This window comes from Equus quagga, chromosome 2, assembly GCF_021613505.1.
Source record: "Equus quagga isolate Etosha38 chromosome 2, UCLA_HA_Equagga_1.0, whole genome shotgun sequence".
Classification (NCBI taxonomy): domain Eukaryota; kingdom Metazoa; phylum Chordata; class Mammalia; order Perissodactyla; family Equidae; genus Equus; species Equus quagga.
Window position 1 is genome coordinate 28,041,009 of NC_060268.1, and position 15,488 is coordinate 28,056,496.

The following is a 15,488-nucleotide window of genomic DNA, read 5'->3' on the forward strand; positions in this document are numbered from 1 at the left end:
GTGTGCGTGAATTCCCTGGGGTCCTCAGCCTAGGACTGGGGTCGTTTGGCGGAAGCCTCCCAACTCTAACTCGCCTGGGAACCTCTTCTTCCCTCGGTTGCCAGACTCCGGCAGCACCTGGGGCTCAGAAGAGACCCTCAGGCCCCTGCACGCCTCGGGCAGAGCGGAGGGCAGGGAAATCGGGGGATTCCTCCCACCCTCCAGGGGCTTGCCCGCCCTCCTCTTTCCCCTCCCATCTCCTGCGGCCTCGAGCCTTCGGGCTCCGACAATGGGCTCCTCTGTGCGGCCTGGGGAGGGCGGGGGCGTGGGGGAATTAGGGAGCGGTGAAGGCTTGGGGTGGGGGGTGGACATCGTGGCTGAAGGGGGGCAGGGTCTCGGGATAGGGATCCTCCTGTAGGGCGTGCACTTTGGTGGCGGTTTTCTGAGTTCTTTCCTTGCTGCCTCTTCGCCTCTGGAGCCCCTCTCTCTCCCTTTTCGGCCAACGGAGGGAAGGCAGCAGACCCCCAGTTAGACCCCGTGATTCGATACTGGATGCCAGACCCTTCCTCTTTGTGGGGTGGCGACAGAGTCTCCCAGGGCCGCTAGCGCTCCTGGTGATGGGAATGGCTATCTGACGCAGGAGACAAAGCGGGGTAGGCTAGTTAAGAAAGTTCTAGCCTCACCCATACTCCACCGCGTCTGGATGGGAAATGAAGGCCCTGCGAAGGTCTCTCAAGAGAGCTGGGGGAGGCTTAGACATAGCAGGGAGATGCCTTGTCTCTCCTCTGAGCAGGCACCAGGAAGCCCTGCAAGGGCTGGGGGGTGGGGGGCGCTTCCAAAGGGTGGGCATTTGAGAGGAGATCGGAAAGCTAGATAGTCCCCAAAGAGGGGCGTGAAGGCAATGTGTCACAGCGGCTGGGGGGTAACGTTTGGAAAACGTCCTGCCAGTCGATGCAACTGCCATGAGGCCAGGAGGCCAGAGCCTATGGGTAGTCATTGGAACAGCGGGGAGGAGGGGCGTCGCCTAGGTGATGGGCTCTTCTCTCACCTCCTCAGAACGCTAAACTCCACCCTTTCTCCATTCCGCTGTGTCTGGAAAAGAGGAGAGAGAAAATGTTCATCTTCTTGGAGGCAAGAAGATCCCTCTGCTCCATAGCGTCGGAAAAACAATCTAGGGCAGCAACCGCCAGTGACCATCTTCCCAGAAGAGTTAGAGGCAGGGAGCTGGAACTCTTTTCCATCAATGGGTTATGGGGCCCTCGAGTCACCGAGACTCTCCAGGTTCCTTACAATTGGTGCCTGGGAACTGGGAGAGCGAGATTTTGCTACCCCCTGGTGTCCACTCTGTAGATGCTGCCCAGTGGCTGGCTGCAGAGGCCAGCCCTTGCAAAACTTTCTGAGAGGATATATTATGAGCCTTATTCACTTGTTTCTAATCCAGGTCACCCATTCCCAGGGTTGAGAAAGAGTCTGAACCTTCCCTTGCCAGGTCTTACATTCCTTATACTTAAGCAACTTGTTTGGGGGAACAGATGGGAGCATCCAAGGTTCCCACAATTAGGAAGTGGAATATAAGTGAAGCTGACTATGGGAGTCCATAGCTCCCTGGAAAAAGGGAGTAGATCTTTTTTTTCCATCGAAAAAAGGGAGCCATTGACAGTTTTTGAACCTGTAGGGTGAGGGAGTTTGGATGCAGGGTCTGGGATCCACTTACTCCTTTCCAGGAGTGGTTTTAATCTATGCTAAATTAGGAAGGTTTATTTTATTAAGTAGAGTGACATATCTGCTTATAGTGATTAAATACCACTTTCTTCAAGAAAAGCTCATATCTAAGAGTGTGTGTGGTGTGTGGTACGTGTGTGTGTCTGTACAACAGAATGTGTGTGGATGTGTATGTTTTTGGGAGTTGTGAGGGGAAAGATTATAATAGAGCGATCGGAGGCTGGGGACAGCCCAGGCTTAGATGCTGTCTCCTGCATTCACAAGCAGTTCTCACCATATTTTATCAATGTCAGATTCTTTGGGGCTTATTAAACTCCCATTTTACAGATGAAATTCTTGCTTATTCAAGTTAAACAACTCGCTGTAAGCCACAGAGTAAGTGGAGAAGCCAGGATTTGAACCCATGCAGTCTGACTCCAGAGCCTTCATCCTCAACCGCTAAGTTACAGGGCTTCCTCTAAGCTGTCAAAGCCCATAAAAGAAGCTCTTTGAACCCGATAACAGCTTTCCACCACCTAGCCATCATGTTAAAAAGTGTTAACTTTATTTTTTTAGTAGCCAGTGCTGAAGGAGTTTCTAAAAGTGATAGATATGTCCCTGTGGGTCAGAAAATAGAAACTTTTTTTTCACCCTTGACTTGTTCTAGGCTAAGTAGTAGTTAATCCCCAAGAAATTTCCAGTATGATTCTTATGGGGAACTAGTGTTATCCTAACATGAGAGAAGGCAGAAGAAACATCTGTGCCTGTAGTGTTTATTGTCTGGCTTATGTGCACCAAGAGCTGTCATTCTCCCTAAGGCTGGGGCTTTAGTCTGCCCACTATTCGCCCACCTGGAGAGTAGCAGTGACAGGGCTCTGCTATAGCCCCATGCCTCAACATAAAGGGAATTAATGAAGGACCATGGGGGAATTTTAGGGACAGGACGGGAAAGACTTGAGAGAACATGTTTTTGTTACCTGTGCCTTCCATGGAAACTGGGGGCTCACCTTAGTTGTTTTAGGGTAAGAAATCTGTGTAGTATGTATATGTTAATTCTGTTTTTTGTTGACTGTCCTCCTTCGTTTTGGTTTTATTTTACTGGTAATATTCCTTTCAACATTTACAACTTGTCTTGTCTGAACTAGGTGTCACCAAAACCCACGCCACCACCATCTTGCCTGTGCTAAGTGCATTAGTTCCACACTCTTCGACATGTTCCACTCTTACCTCCTGATAAGCCATTCTCTGCACGCTGGCCGCACCTATCTTCTAAAAACCCCAATCAGATCCCATCAAGCACTTCCAATGGCTTTCTATTTGCATCATGACTCCTTTCTGCCCATCTCTCCTGTCTCGTCTCTTACCACTCCCCTGATGTGGTAAGCACTAGTGACCCTTAGCCATGGTGGCCTTCTTTCAGTCCTTCAAGTGTGCCTTACTGATTTCTAGTTTGGGGACTTTTGCTCTCTTTTCCTTTTGTCTCTTTTCACAATTCTGGTGGGTGGCTCTCATCTTTTGGGTCCTAACTAAAGCACTGTATTTTCAAATGTCTTCCCTGCCCAGCTGGTCTAAAGTGGTCTCTTACCCGTTGTCCCTCCCAGTAGTGTTATTTTGTTTTGTTTCCTTCGCGGCATTTATCTCTATTTGATTATGTATTTATTTGCTTATTTGTTTCCTTTCTCTCTTTCCCGCCACTATGTATCATTTAAAAATAAGCTCCGTGAAGTCAGGGACCGTGTCTATTTTGTCACTGCTGTATCCTAGATAGTGTCTGACTAGGTCCTGAAAGATATACCAAGCCAGGTGAAGATTGCAAGGGCAGCAGAAAGCCCCACAGAACAAGAATGGTGGTGGGAATGAATGAGAGGTGAAACCCAGGAGGGAATGGGGAGACCGAGGCTTTCCTTTCTGCTCAGCTTTCCTTTCTCCCTGGACTTAGCCCTCACAAGTGCTTCTTTGTCTGTTGGTTGATATTTGCTATTTATTTTTTATTTTATTTGTTTATTTTTATTGCAGTAAGATTGGTTTATAACATATAAATGTCAGATGTATATCATTATATTTCGATTTCTGTGTAGATTACATCATGTTCACCCCCCAAAGACTAACTACAATCCATCATCGCACACATGTACGTAATCACCCCTTTCGCCCTCCTCCTTCCCTGTTGGTTGATATTTGTGAGTGGAAGATGCAGAGGACAGAATTAAATGCAAATATGCAACATCTTCTGGGTCACATGTAGGTTCTCTGGGCTAGGAGAGTCTAGAGGAAGCATGGTTTGGAGAAGGAGTTCTAGAAAGTCTCCAGAGTCACTTGTGGACTTTACTGACGTACAGAGACTCTCATAGATAGTTGTAACCCGTTTGAAAACATAGTTTTATGTTCTGCTTTCTTCATGTAGCATTGCCCATACATATTTTCATGCATCAATATAATTTTTGTATATTTGTCTTCAGTTAAAGGGAATAACTTGATGCTTCAGTTAAAGCATCAAGTAGTTGCCTCATCATTTGTTTAGTCACTGTCAATTTTGGGGAATTTGTATTCTTTCTAACTTTTTTTTTTTGAGGAAGATTAGCCCTGAGCTAATATCTGCCACCAATCTTCCTCTTTTTGCTGAGGAAGACTGGCCCTGAGCTAACATCCATGCCCATCTTCCTCTACTTTATATGTGGGACACTTACCACAGCATGGCTTAACAAGCAGTGTGTAGGTCTGCAGCTGGGATCTGAACCGGCGAACCTTGGGCTGCCGGAGCAGAATGTGTGAACTTAACTGCTGTGCCATTGGGCTGGTCCCGTTTCTAACTTTTTTGTGTTACGCAAAGAAAAGTATAAACAGATTTGCACAAATTTACTCCTCCTCACTTTGAGTTATTTCCATTTAGCATATTTTACCAAGTGGAATTATTGGGTCAGACATAGGAGCCATTTTATAGCTCTTGTAATTGCCTGATGAGGCAACATTTGGAGGGCAAGCGTCATGAAACTCTCTTGAACTATTTAAAAGGTTGAATGAAGAGGAAGTGGATTTATTCTGAATGGCTCAAAGTGATAGGGCATCAGTGAATTGCTGCAGTGACAAAGATATAGATTAGTTTCCATAGAGGGGAATTTTTAATATTTAGAGCTGCCTGAAAATGGCACCAACTATCTCCATAGGTAAATTCTCCCTGTCTGGAAAATTTTAAGCACAATGAGAAAGTGTTAAAATAAATTGTTTGATAAGCTTTCCAGATGTGTGATCTGTATATTTTCCTAGCCCCGTTCCTTTGCTCTGAAAACAAATTGTGTTAAACCACCATTTGTTAAGACCTAACATGTGCCAGGTGTATCTAGGGGCAGCCGGAGCCCTCATTGGCAGACTCCCAGCAGAGTCTCCAGGGGCAGGCAATCTGGGAATTACAACAGCATGAAGTCATCCCGCCACCCCCACCCTCAATCTCCCAGTCGTCAGAACTGCTGAGCAGGGGGTACAAATTTCTCTCCAGTTTCTTGACATCTCCTTTTCTGTGCTTGTTGTCTACTTCTAGGTGTCTGCCCATATTCCACCTACTCTTAAGACCTTTGTTACAAAATTTTCAATATGCTGTGCCAGGCCTCCAAATGCTCCCAAGCCAAACCAGTACCTAAGCAATTGATTCCCAGCAATTGTTACATTATCTTGTTTTTTTATTTCTGCCAAAAGATATTTGTATTTCAAATGAGGAGTTTTGGTCCCCAAAGAATCTGTAATTGGTGGAATATAGCCCTCCTAATTCCACTAACATAACTTCACCTCCCCACCATGAACGTATGTGTGTTTACACACACACACATATACTTCTAGGCAAGCAGCCTGATTTATTGAAGGAACTGTTGTTTTTTGTTTCTGTTTTTTAAAGCCACCTTACTTGGTAAAATGTGATCTTAAAATTCCAAGTTCGACCGAGGAGGAAAAGCCCGTACTGAAGATGGAGACTCAACCGTAGTCTCTGAGTTTTACTTTTTCTTGGAGTTTATTTTGCTGAATTCCTCTGCCACCACCATCCAGGCCTCAGAGAAGCCCTGCTCTCCTTTCTCAGTTCCTCCAGAATGCCGTGGGAGACCCTCCTCAGGTCAGCAGAATGAGCCACCTGGAGGCAGCACAGCGCAGAGGAAGGATGGCACTGAGGAGAGGTTCGATTCCAGTGCCACCGCTGCCAGCTGCATGCCTGGAGCCTGAACCTGGCCTATTGCATCATCAGTGGACACCCTCCCTTCCAAAGGCTCAGTAAAACCAACAAATATGGGACACCAGGAAATACAATCCCCAAAGCTAACTGCGCATTGTGTGGATGAAAACAGCACAGAAAATGGACTGGTCTTGAAGTGCCGATGTGAGTTTTTTAAATGTCCCTTTTGTTCCTAGAAAAGAATATTCAGAGGGCTACTTTGGCTTTTTAAAATTTATGTTTGCTGTATTAAAGATGCAAATCAAAAGCCCAGTTCTTCCTTAAGCTCTTATTTTTAGCTTACAAACAAGTAAATTTTAATAATCTCTTTAACGTGTTGTATTTGATGACTATTTGGAACTATTTATAAGTGTAGTTAATAAGTCTCCTTTGAACATTTAAAAATATATTTTATAAGTTTAATATATTCCATGGCCTTATAAAGCAATCAGTCATCTGTGCTAACCAACAAGACATTCCTGAATACCTAAAAAACTTATAAATCTAACAATTTATAAATATGGTGATTCAATTCCTAAGTTTTCTTAAATGTTCCAAAACTAATTTTAAAGGAAAGTTCTGTTTCAAATCACACATCTAAACCAATTACACATTTTAAATTAGAATTGCAAGGCCAATTTGTTACTGTTCCAGAGTAAATTCTCGAAAACACTGCAAATACCTAAAACACCAAGTATGCACAAATTTCTTAATACAACATATTAATACTATGGGCTTGATTCTCTTACATACTTCTATTCTTAATTTAAAGTTTTCTGGATATGAAAACAAACTTACCTACTAGGAAATAATTATGTCATCCTAGAGGGCTGGGGAGCCCCTTCCCAAGTGAGTTTTGGGGAACACATTCTTGGTGGCCCAGCAAAGAGTTTGTCCCCAAGGCTTTCCAGCAGCTCTTCTCAGGCCCCCAACTGCCCCACAGAGCCCTGTGGTAAGGATGCTGTGTCATTACTCTCTGAATGGGCCAGTTCCACAGCCCATGGCCCCTAGATTCAAGTTACACCCCATCTAATTCTTCCACCTACACACGGAAGTCAGAAACTCCTACCCAGGTTGCTACACCACTTGTTTGGATATAATTACTCTATTTAAGGATTCATTCTATTCTGAATTCTTTCCACTCTTTCCAGCTTCTGGGGCCACAATTCTTACAAATACTGAATGGTCAAATGTCTCCTGGAGTTGCCTGACTGTGATTACGGTCCTAATGTTGTGCCAGAGGCATGTAACAGGAAGATTAACATTTAACAGAGAACAAACTTTAGGTTGGGATGAACGAAATCCTAGGGCAGGTGGGAGAAAAATGTTATGAAATACGTTTGATTCATTATACTCTTCTGTTATTGTTTGATAGTGTTTCAAAGGTGGTATTTTCACTTGCTTCCTAAGCTAGATAATGAATCCTTGATTGTAACAACTTAGTTGTGTTTGCCCAGCTCCAAATCACAGCCCTAACAAAGCCCTAACGTGTGTTGGGCACACGTTCGGAACCCAGGGATATTTGGAAAAAAGAAATCTCGACAACTGTTATGCCCTCTTAAGGCAGTACCTGGGGTAGATGAGGAATTGCTGGAGGAGGAAACAAACAAAAATGAAGGAGTTGACACAGGAGTCTCTGAGATTAGGACCTTAAATGATTGGGTGTGATGTTTCCATTAACAGAGACTGCAGGAGGAGGGGCAGGTTTGGAAGTGAGCTCAGTTCTGAGTGTTTTTGTTAAGATGTCTGCAAGACACTGAGGGGGCCGGTAACCGTAGTTAGACAGGTATATGTACCTGGAACTTGGGTTCTGATCAGAGCCGGAGATATGTTTTTGGGAGCAGGTAAGTGGCAGTTGAAGCCATGGAAGTGTAGCAAGGCATTCAAGAGGGTGTGGTGTGAGAAGAAAAGAAAGCTAAGAATAGGACCTTGAGAAACACCATCATTTAAGGTGCAGACAGAGGAAGTGGAGCCTGCCCACGACACTGGGGAGAAGCCAGAGGGTAGAACAAAGTCGTTTTTCTTTCCCTTCCAATATGCCTTCCTTGATCAGAAGCACAGGGGTGGGTAAGGCAGTGATAGTGATGGGCAGAGCGTGGTATGGCAGGGCCGCCTGGATGCTGTGGACGAAGTTGTATTTGGGGTAGGATAGTTTGGGTGTGGTATGTAGCAGGATCTCTGCCTTAGATCTCTTCTTCTAGAAAGAAGGGAGGGGGCTGGCAGTTGGAATTCTTGGATTCTCTGCTTTCTCTGCTCCTTCGCATTTCACCAATCATCCTTTCCCCATTCTGAGCTCTAGTCTGTGTAGGAAAATCTCTTTCTAAATATGGGAGGGGAGGTGTATGAAGGAGGCAGAGTTGGTAGAGGGAAGGAGAGAGGCTGCGTTACTGCTGAGTGTGCACGTGTGTGGATGTGTGTTTGTGTTGTGCATACACGGGCACATGTGTGATTACGTGTCCCTGGGTATGTGTATGAGTGTGTATGTCTTACGTTGATATTTCTGTGTGTATATTTATATATGTGCATACTTTTCTCTGTGTGTCTATCAAGATAAGTATAGAGATTAAGAGGAAACGTTGAGACACTTTTATGCCAATTTGATAGAGTGATTTTATGTTAATTGAATCTAATAATAAAAAATTTGGCCTTTTATCTTCTATATCTGTATGTTCTGTTTCATTTTTCTAGTAACTCATTTTATTGTATTTTATGAAAGTATTGGCCTGTGGCAGATTCCACATAAAACTACTCCTTCACTTCATTTAGTCAGAGAAGCCCTAATTAGAACCAGATCAAGATTCTTGGAAGGTCCTGATTCTGAAATTCCCAAGGGAGGGAAATTCACTTCAGAAGTCTGGGGGTCCTGCCCTGGGTCATATCAGTGAGGCATGAGGTCAGGGCTTGAGCACAAATAAGGGATCAACCTCAGATCTGACTGTCATCCTGGGGCTCAGCCTGCTCCTTCTCTCCTTCCTCCCGTCTCCTGTAAGGTGAGACCACCAGGTGGTTCTCATGGTGGTGGAAAGCAGAATCCAGGCTGTGCCTCCAAGCCCGGGCCTCCTCAGGCTCTGCCTTCCCTCTTGCCTGTAGGGCAGGGGAAGCTGATGCCTCACAGAGATAAGAAGGAGTTTCCAAACCTCCATGCTTTTCCCAGACAGTAACACACACTCAATCAGGAAGAGCAGAGTCTTTTACTGCAGCAAAATCAGACACATTGCTTTTCCCAACTCAGGGAACCCAGTGCAGTTAACCCAGCACAGTTTCCTGCCCTCCTTCCTTAGATAATCTCGCCTGACTGGGATCCCTTTGAACTGTCCGACCACAGCCCTCCAAGGCCCTGGCCTTACCGTGCATTTGTAATTTTATATTCTTTTTCTCTAAGATGGTCTCCAAAATTGTGTATGCCATAAGCCCCGCAAAACCTGGATCCACCCTCGCTGAGATCTTTGGTGCTTGAAGGGCCACCTGGTGTCACATTCAAAACAAAGGAAGCAGCAGTGAAGGGCGAAAGAGAATGGCCCCTCCTCCCTCACCATTTGGAGCATCCATAAAACCCTCTAAGGAATTAAGACTATGTGAAGTTGGGTGTGTAGGAGGGAAGTGGTATTTACAAAGAGGGTAAAGATTAGTAAAGAACTCCAGGGAGGAAATGCAGCAGCAGCAGCCTCAAGAGTCTACAGAGCTTGGGGTGGGGTGAGCACCTGGCCTTAGACAACATTATCCAAGTGCACAAGAAGCAGCTGGTACCTCAGGTTGTCCCTCTGTTGGAGAGGGTCACAGGCCACAAGGAAGAATGTGTCCAATTGCTTCTCTTTGGACCTGCAGTCTGGGTACCTCCCAGAGGTGAGGTCACACATGGTCAGGGACACGGACTTCTGGCTCTGGTGGCAGTTCTTATGGCCGTTCTTGCAGGCTATGCTGGGGGTCTGACAGGTGGTGGCCACACTGGAGAAGGATTCATGCAGGAAGGTGTTGAGGTCTTTGCAGCGTTTTGTGTACTTGTTGACGTTGCCCATCGCCGTGTTGCATCCCTGGGGCTTGGGCTGCACGTGCTGAGTTTCAAACCACTGAGCTGGGGTCATGTGCTTGGGCTTGGCACTGACTGGGACCTTGGCCACCCAGAGCCCCAGCAGCAGGAGCAGCAGCAGGGAGCAGAGCCCTGCTCTGGTTGGTGCCATCTCTCCTAAGGGGGGACAATGGAACAGAGGGAGAGGTAGGTGGGTAAGTAAGTCACCATGGGGGAGCCCTGCTAGCCCTTCTAAGAATTTCAGACCCTGAGTCAGTTATTGCAGGGCTCCTGTGGCCCCAGGTGTTTAAGAACACTACTGGCATTTTATTGTTCATTCCCAGCGGATAATGTGCCTTTTTATGCCCCCAATAAATACTTAGATTGTTTTTCCCTCATAAGAGTTTTATGAGGTGAGTATGATTATTTTTTTTATATATATGAGCAAACTGAGACTCAGAAAAGTTAGGGGAATTGCCCACCATCACACAGCTAGAGAGTGTCAAATACAGGATTTTAATCAACGCCTCTCGGCTTCCAAAGCCCCTATTCTTTCCACACTCCCATGTTTCTTGTTTGAAACTCTGAGAAGTCAGACCACAAAGGGAAATTAATCTTGGAAGAAAAATGGGCCAACGGTCCATACCCCACTCTCCCAGGCTAGCTCTGGTGTTCCTGAAAGAATCGATATTAAGGTTGTGGAGTCAGGCTAATTCCTCTCTCTTCTGTGGCCCAATTTCTCACTGACGCTAGTAAAACAGTCTACCCCAGCAAGTTCATCACTGCTCTAGCTGGCAAAACAGGTTGGTGAGGTGGGTTTTTTCCATGGCAGATATTTTGCCCTGTTGGAGAAAGTCTTGGAATGACAGATGGTCAAAGCTGGAAGAATCCTTAGAGATCATCTCAGTCAACTCCCTATTTCACAGATGAAGGAGCTAGAGCTCTCGAAAGAGCAAGTGCCTTTCCCAAAGCCACCAAATGACTGGCAGAGTGGGGCCAGGAGCTTCCTGACTTTCAATCCACCCCTTTGGTCTAGAGCCAGGCTGCAAAGGGAGGGAGAAAGTGTTTCCCATCAAGGCAGAGCAAAGTGAATGTGTCTCTGTGGTTTGAGTGGTGCGTGAACACTGCCTTCAATAATTCTCTCCTAATCCTTCTGATAACATTTAGGAGAAAGTCTCCTTTTAGAGCAAGAAGGTAAATTCTTTGTTTCTCCTCCCTTTTCAACAGAGACGACTGACCTCATGTTGCGTCTTCAGCTGAAAACAACATCTGGATAGAATCTTTAATAATTGGATGACATTCATTATATTTATTTTTACTTCTATTTATTAAGTGACGCTAGTATTCTTTGAAATATGGTGTTACACAGTTTCATTTTCAAAGCATTATTTGAGCTAATTAAGTACACATATATTTAGTAAATTATAATACTGGCAGTAAGCGGATATTGCAACAATTGTCAAGGGTGGAAGCAAATGCCTGAAGATGGGGAAACTGGTCTAGCTACAGCTTCTCCAGCCCCTGTCGGTGTGTTGGACCTCACCCAGCATCTTGACCTCTGGGATTTCGACTTCACTGCCTTTGAGATAAAATGCTCCTCAAAGTGGCAAAAATCACTGAGATTCCTAGGATCCGTGTTGCCGGACGGGAAACTTCTGAGATGTTTGTCCCTCTGCCTCCAAGGTGGAGCCTGGTTCACCAACAGCCTCCTCCTTTCCACAGGGGGGATCCCTTCATTCATGCCTCCCCACAGAGCTAACAAAACATTGATTTTTGAACCCAGTAGAACATTATCTAGCAGGCAGTTGACTTGGGCCCCAGGGAACAAATATATATGTATTTACCCAGGAAGTCATTTCTGTTTTGCAGGCCCACGGCCAAGCCTCTCCCATGGGGATGGAAGGATTATCGAGTGATTACTCATTAACAGTTGCAGGCTTCAGAGTGAGAGGATGGGGTTGGAGGAGCCAAGGGCTGGCATCAGCATGTTGTGCTGACCAAGATGATTGACCACAGACTTTGTAAACACTGGATTCAATTAAGTTGCCAACATGCTTTCCCTCAGGCAGGTGCTGACCCTGCAGCTGGCCAGCCCCACTCTCAGAGGGGAAGGGGTTCCTTTGATTGTGTATTTGATCCTAGTCATTCATCACACGTCTTCCCAACCACTGCAGTCTCAGGGCTGTTTTATCCATTAAGCACTAGAGGCTCAGTGCCTGGGGTCTGGGAGGTTTTCAAGAGCCTACAGTATTTGAGACTGAGAAAAAAATATATTGGCTCCAATATAGGAAAAGTCAACTGCAACATCAAATTTAAACTATTTACTTACCTGCTACCACAGTAACATAAAGTTGATTTCATTTATTTTGAAGTTTGGTATGCATACGAAATTTATTACATTGGAAAAACAATCTTAGGTTAGATTTTCTCATTTTGCAGAAATTCTCAGGTACCACAACTGCGGAAGGAACAGTACCAATCACAGATGACTTGTAGTCAAATAATTTCAGAAGTAAAACTTTCAAAATCATTTCAGATACATTTCTGCAAGAATGATATTGAATGAGGAATATATATTTTATACGCTCAATGTGACGTGGTGAAATGTTAAAGTGTCTGGTATGCTATGGTGGTGTTAAACATGGCCCTAGATATTCTAGGGCCTGTTTCCTTGAGTGTAATATTTACCACTTTACTAAAGGCAACCGGGATAGTATACACCATACTACTTAAGGGTCAGGTCAGCACAGGGCTGTACAACAGCAACAGGCAGAAAGCGACACTACTCACCGCCATTCAGTGAACATCCACTATGTTCTTGGCATAGTGCTGTTAAGTACTTTGTTAAGAATCATAGCTATTACTTAAAAAAGTGCTTATTGAGTGCCAAGGCAGGAGACTAGGAGAGGTTAGGGTGACAGATTTAGTCAGTGGCAGGGCCAGGCTTGAAAAGGAAGTAGGTCTGGCTCCCAAGTTCTGCTGTCTCTCTCTGCCACACTGCTTTCCAGTTTATTGATAGTTACCTCATGAGCTGAGAGTCTTCTTGCGACCAAGTTCTATTCTAATAGATTGGTCTTCCTTTGTCTCCCGGACATGTTTCGCTCTCTTTGACTTTCCTTCTGTTTTTTTCCTCTCCCTGAGAGCCCTCCCTCAGATATTGTCCATCCTTCAGAGCTCGGCTTGATCATATCAGCTTGATTGTGATCACATGCCTGAACCTACTCTACCTCAGGCTAAACCATCCTGAACATAACCTCCTTCAGCATTAACTCTTGGTACCGCTCATTTGGGTCCTTAATCATGTACCATTTTGTTTGTTATTCAATTCGTACATGTGTATCCAGTCTTCCCTATTAGAAGGCAAACTCTTGGGACAGGAATCAGTCCTTTCATGCTTCTCTGTCTCCATAGTGCCAGACACACTGAGGCTCATAGGGACACTCAGTAACCATGTGTTGAACTGAATCACCACTCTGGTCCTCTCAGGCTCCTCATCATTTGTAACACAAAGAGTTTCAGTTGAATAATTTCTAAAATGCCCCCTGATTCTAACACCCTGTGAAACAAGAAGCATCATCAAACTGCTAGTAGCCAGACTAGAATGTTAAGGAGAGGCCCTACAGAAGACCATGAAGGTAGCTCAAAAGAGGGAGAGTAGAGAATAAACAATGATCCCCCAAAGACAAGTTTTCAGGCTACCCTAGGAGGGGTGGGTGAGGGTGCCAGAAAAATCCATCTGGGTTGCTGGTCTGAATGACAGCAGCACCATGAGAGTAGCCTTTGAACTACAAGTGCCACCCCCAGAGTGGTTCATCAGGCTTCACTGTCCAAACAGCCTCCTGGTGGCGAGAGGCAGATTCTTTAGGAGGAAGGGGGTTCTGGAGGAGCAGGACTGGTGCAGGGGGCCCAGGGCCACTACAAATGACCAGAAGTGGCTCAGGGGGAAGTGGGGTGTACGTTTTCTGATGCTCTGTTTCGGTCCTGTATGAGATTGTCCAGAACTGGTTCCTGGTCCCTCAGCAGAGGGCAATGGTGAGATCTGGTCATAGAGGTTGTGCGTGAGGACAAGTTTCCACTGTGACCAATGAGCTGAAAGCTACACTGCTCTGATAAGTTACTTATGACAGCATGTGAGAAGAAACTCTGCTGATGCTGCTTTCTGTAGATGCCAAGGCTGGGCTTAGCTGGGATGCAAAAACCTTGAAGTAAAATTTACCCGGAGACATTAAACCAATGAAGGTATAACGTTCGCTTCAGGAGGCAAGTGGCCACTGATAGTATTCTGTTTCTCTGGGCACAGCATAGAAGATTTGCAGCTGACTTTCTGCCAAACGGCTCACACATCCATGGTGTACCACCTGGGACCAGGACAGGTGACTGGAACGAGCACTTGCTCCTCACAATAGATTTCCCTGAGGTCCTGGCACTTGACTGTTTCTGGCTGTGAATCATTGTTGTAATGCTAATTCAAAAATGAGACTGAGAGGGGCTGGCCCCCTGGCCGAGTGGTTAAGTTCGCGATCTCCACTGCAGGCGGCCCAGTGTTTCGTCAGTTCGAATCCTGGGCGCGGACATGGCACTGCTCATCAAGCCACGCTGAGGCGGTGTCCCACATGCCACAACTAGAAGGACCCACAACAAGAATATACAAGTATGTACTGGGGGGCTTTGGGGAGAAAAAGCATAAAAATAAAATCTTTAAAAAAAAAATGAGACTGACATTGTGAATATTTAGCTCCCCAATTACTCTGTGAGTATAGATAACAACATCCCTGGGAGAAGAGGGAAAAGAAGAGAATAATGCAAATAGAATGAAAGTCCAGGAAACTGGGTAGAGGCAAGCTCAGGCTGGAAAAGCCCAAAAGGAAACAAGAAGGATGAGAAGACTGCAGGGCAGCGTCCTGCTCCTGAGCAGCTCTGGAGATCAACAGGGCTACCTTGCACCAGCTTCTCTGAATGCGCTTCTTGGTCTGTTTGCTGGGATCCGAGGTCTTGGCAACGGGTCAACCACCCAGGCAGGGGAGCTAGGTTGGTTTCAGATCAAGGCAGGAGACTTGTCAGAAGCTTCCACAGGGAATCTCTCCAAGAGGGATTCTCCTCCAAGAGAAGTCCCTGGCTCTGAAAGTCCATGGCCACATGATACCCTGGATCCTGGTGTTTGAACTCTGAGCCTCAGGGCTCTATCATGTGAAATCCAGTTGCCACACTCCTTCTGGGAAGCCTCACTCTGTTCCCAGTGGCTCTGTTCCCGGTCCCTGTCTCCTGCCAAGTCCATTTTTCTTTACTGTGCAGCTCTTTGGGGTCTTCTCAGGGACCCCAGTCCCACCAGGATCTTGCCTCAGTGGGTGGACTATCTCCCTTTGTTCCTGACTCGAGGATCTGTCCTCAAGAAGGAGAGGAGGTAATCTTCCACCCAACCAGAGCCGAGGCATGTGGCTCCCCTCACACGTCTTTTGTGGCCTTTAGCTTACTTACAAGCCCGGGTGCAGCATTCGGACCTCCCAGGGATGAGAACGACAACAATGATAAAAAACAATCATAGCTACATTTACTGAGGGGGCTCTATGTTCCAGACACTGTTCCAAGTGTGGCTGTTTTCTCATTTTT

General features: G+C 45.8%; 1 protein-coding gene across 1 annotated transcript; it reads right to left on the bottom strand.

Annotated features, from left to right (window-relative positions):
* Positions 1-9,240: 9,240 nt before the first annotated feature.
* LOC124236465 (ribonuclease 7-like) lies at positions 9,241-14,914 on the bottom strand. The gene is made up of 2 exons (XM_046655475.1): positions 14,819-14,914; positions 9,241-10,058 (listed from the first exon to the last, which is right to left on the bottom strand). The coding sequence occupies exon 2, from the start codon at positions 10,051-10,053 to the stop codon at positions 9,583-9,585; it is 471 nt and encodes a 156-aa protein (XP_046511431.1). The 5' UTR covers positions 10,054-10,058; positions 14,819-14,914; the 3' UTR covers positions 9,241-9,582.
* Positions 14,915-15,488: the final 574 nt, after the last annotated feature.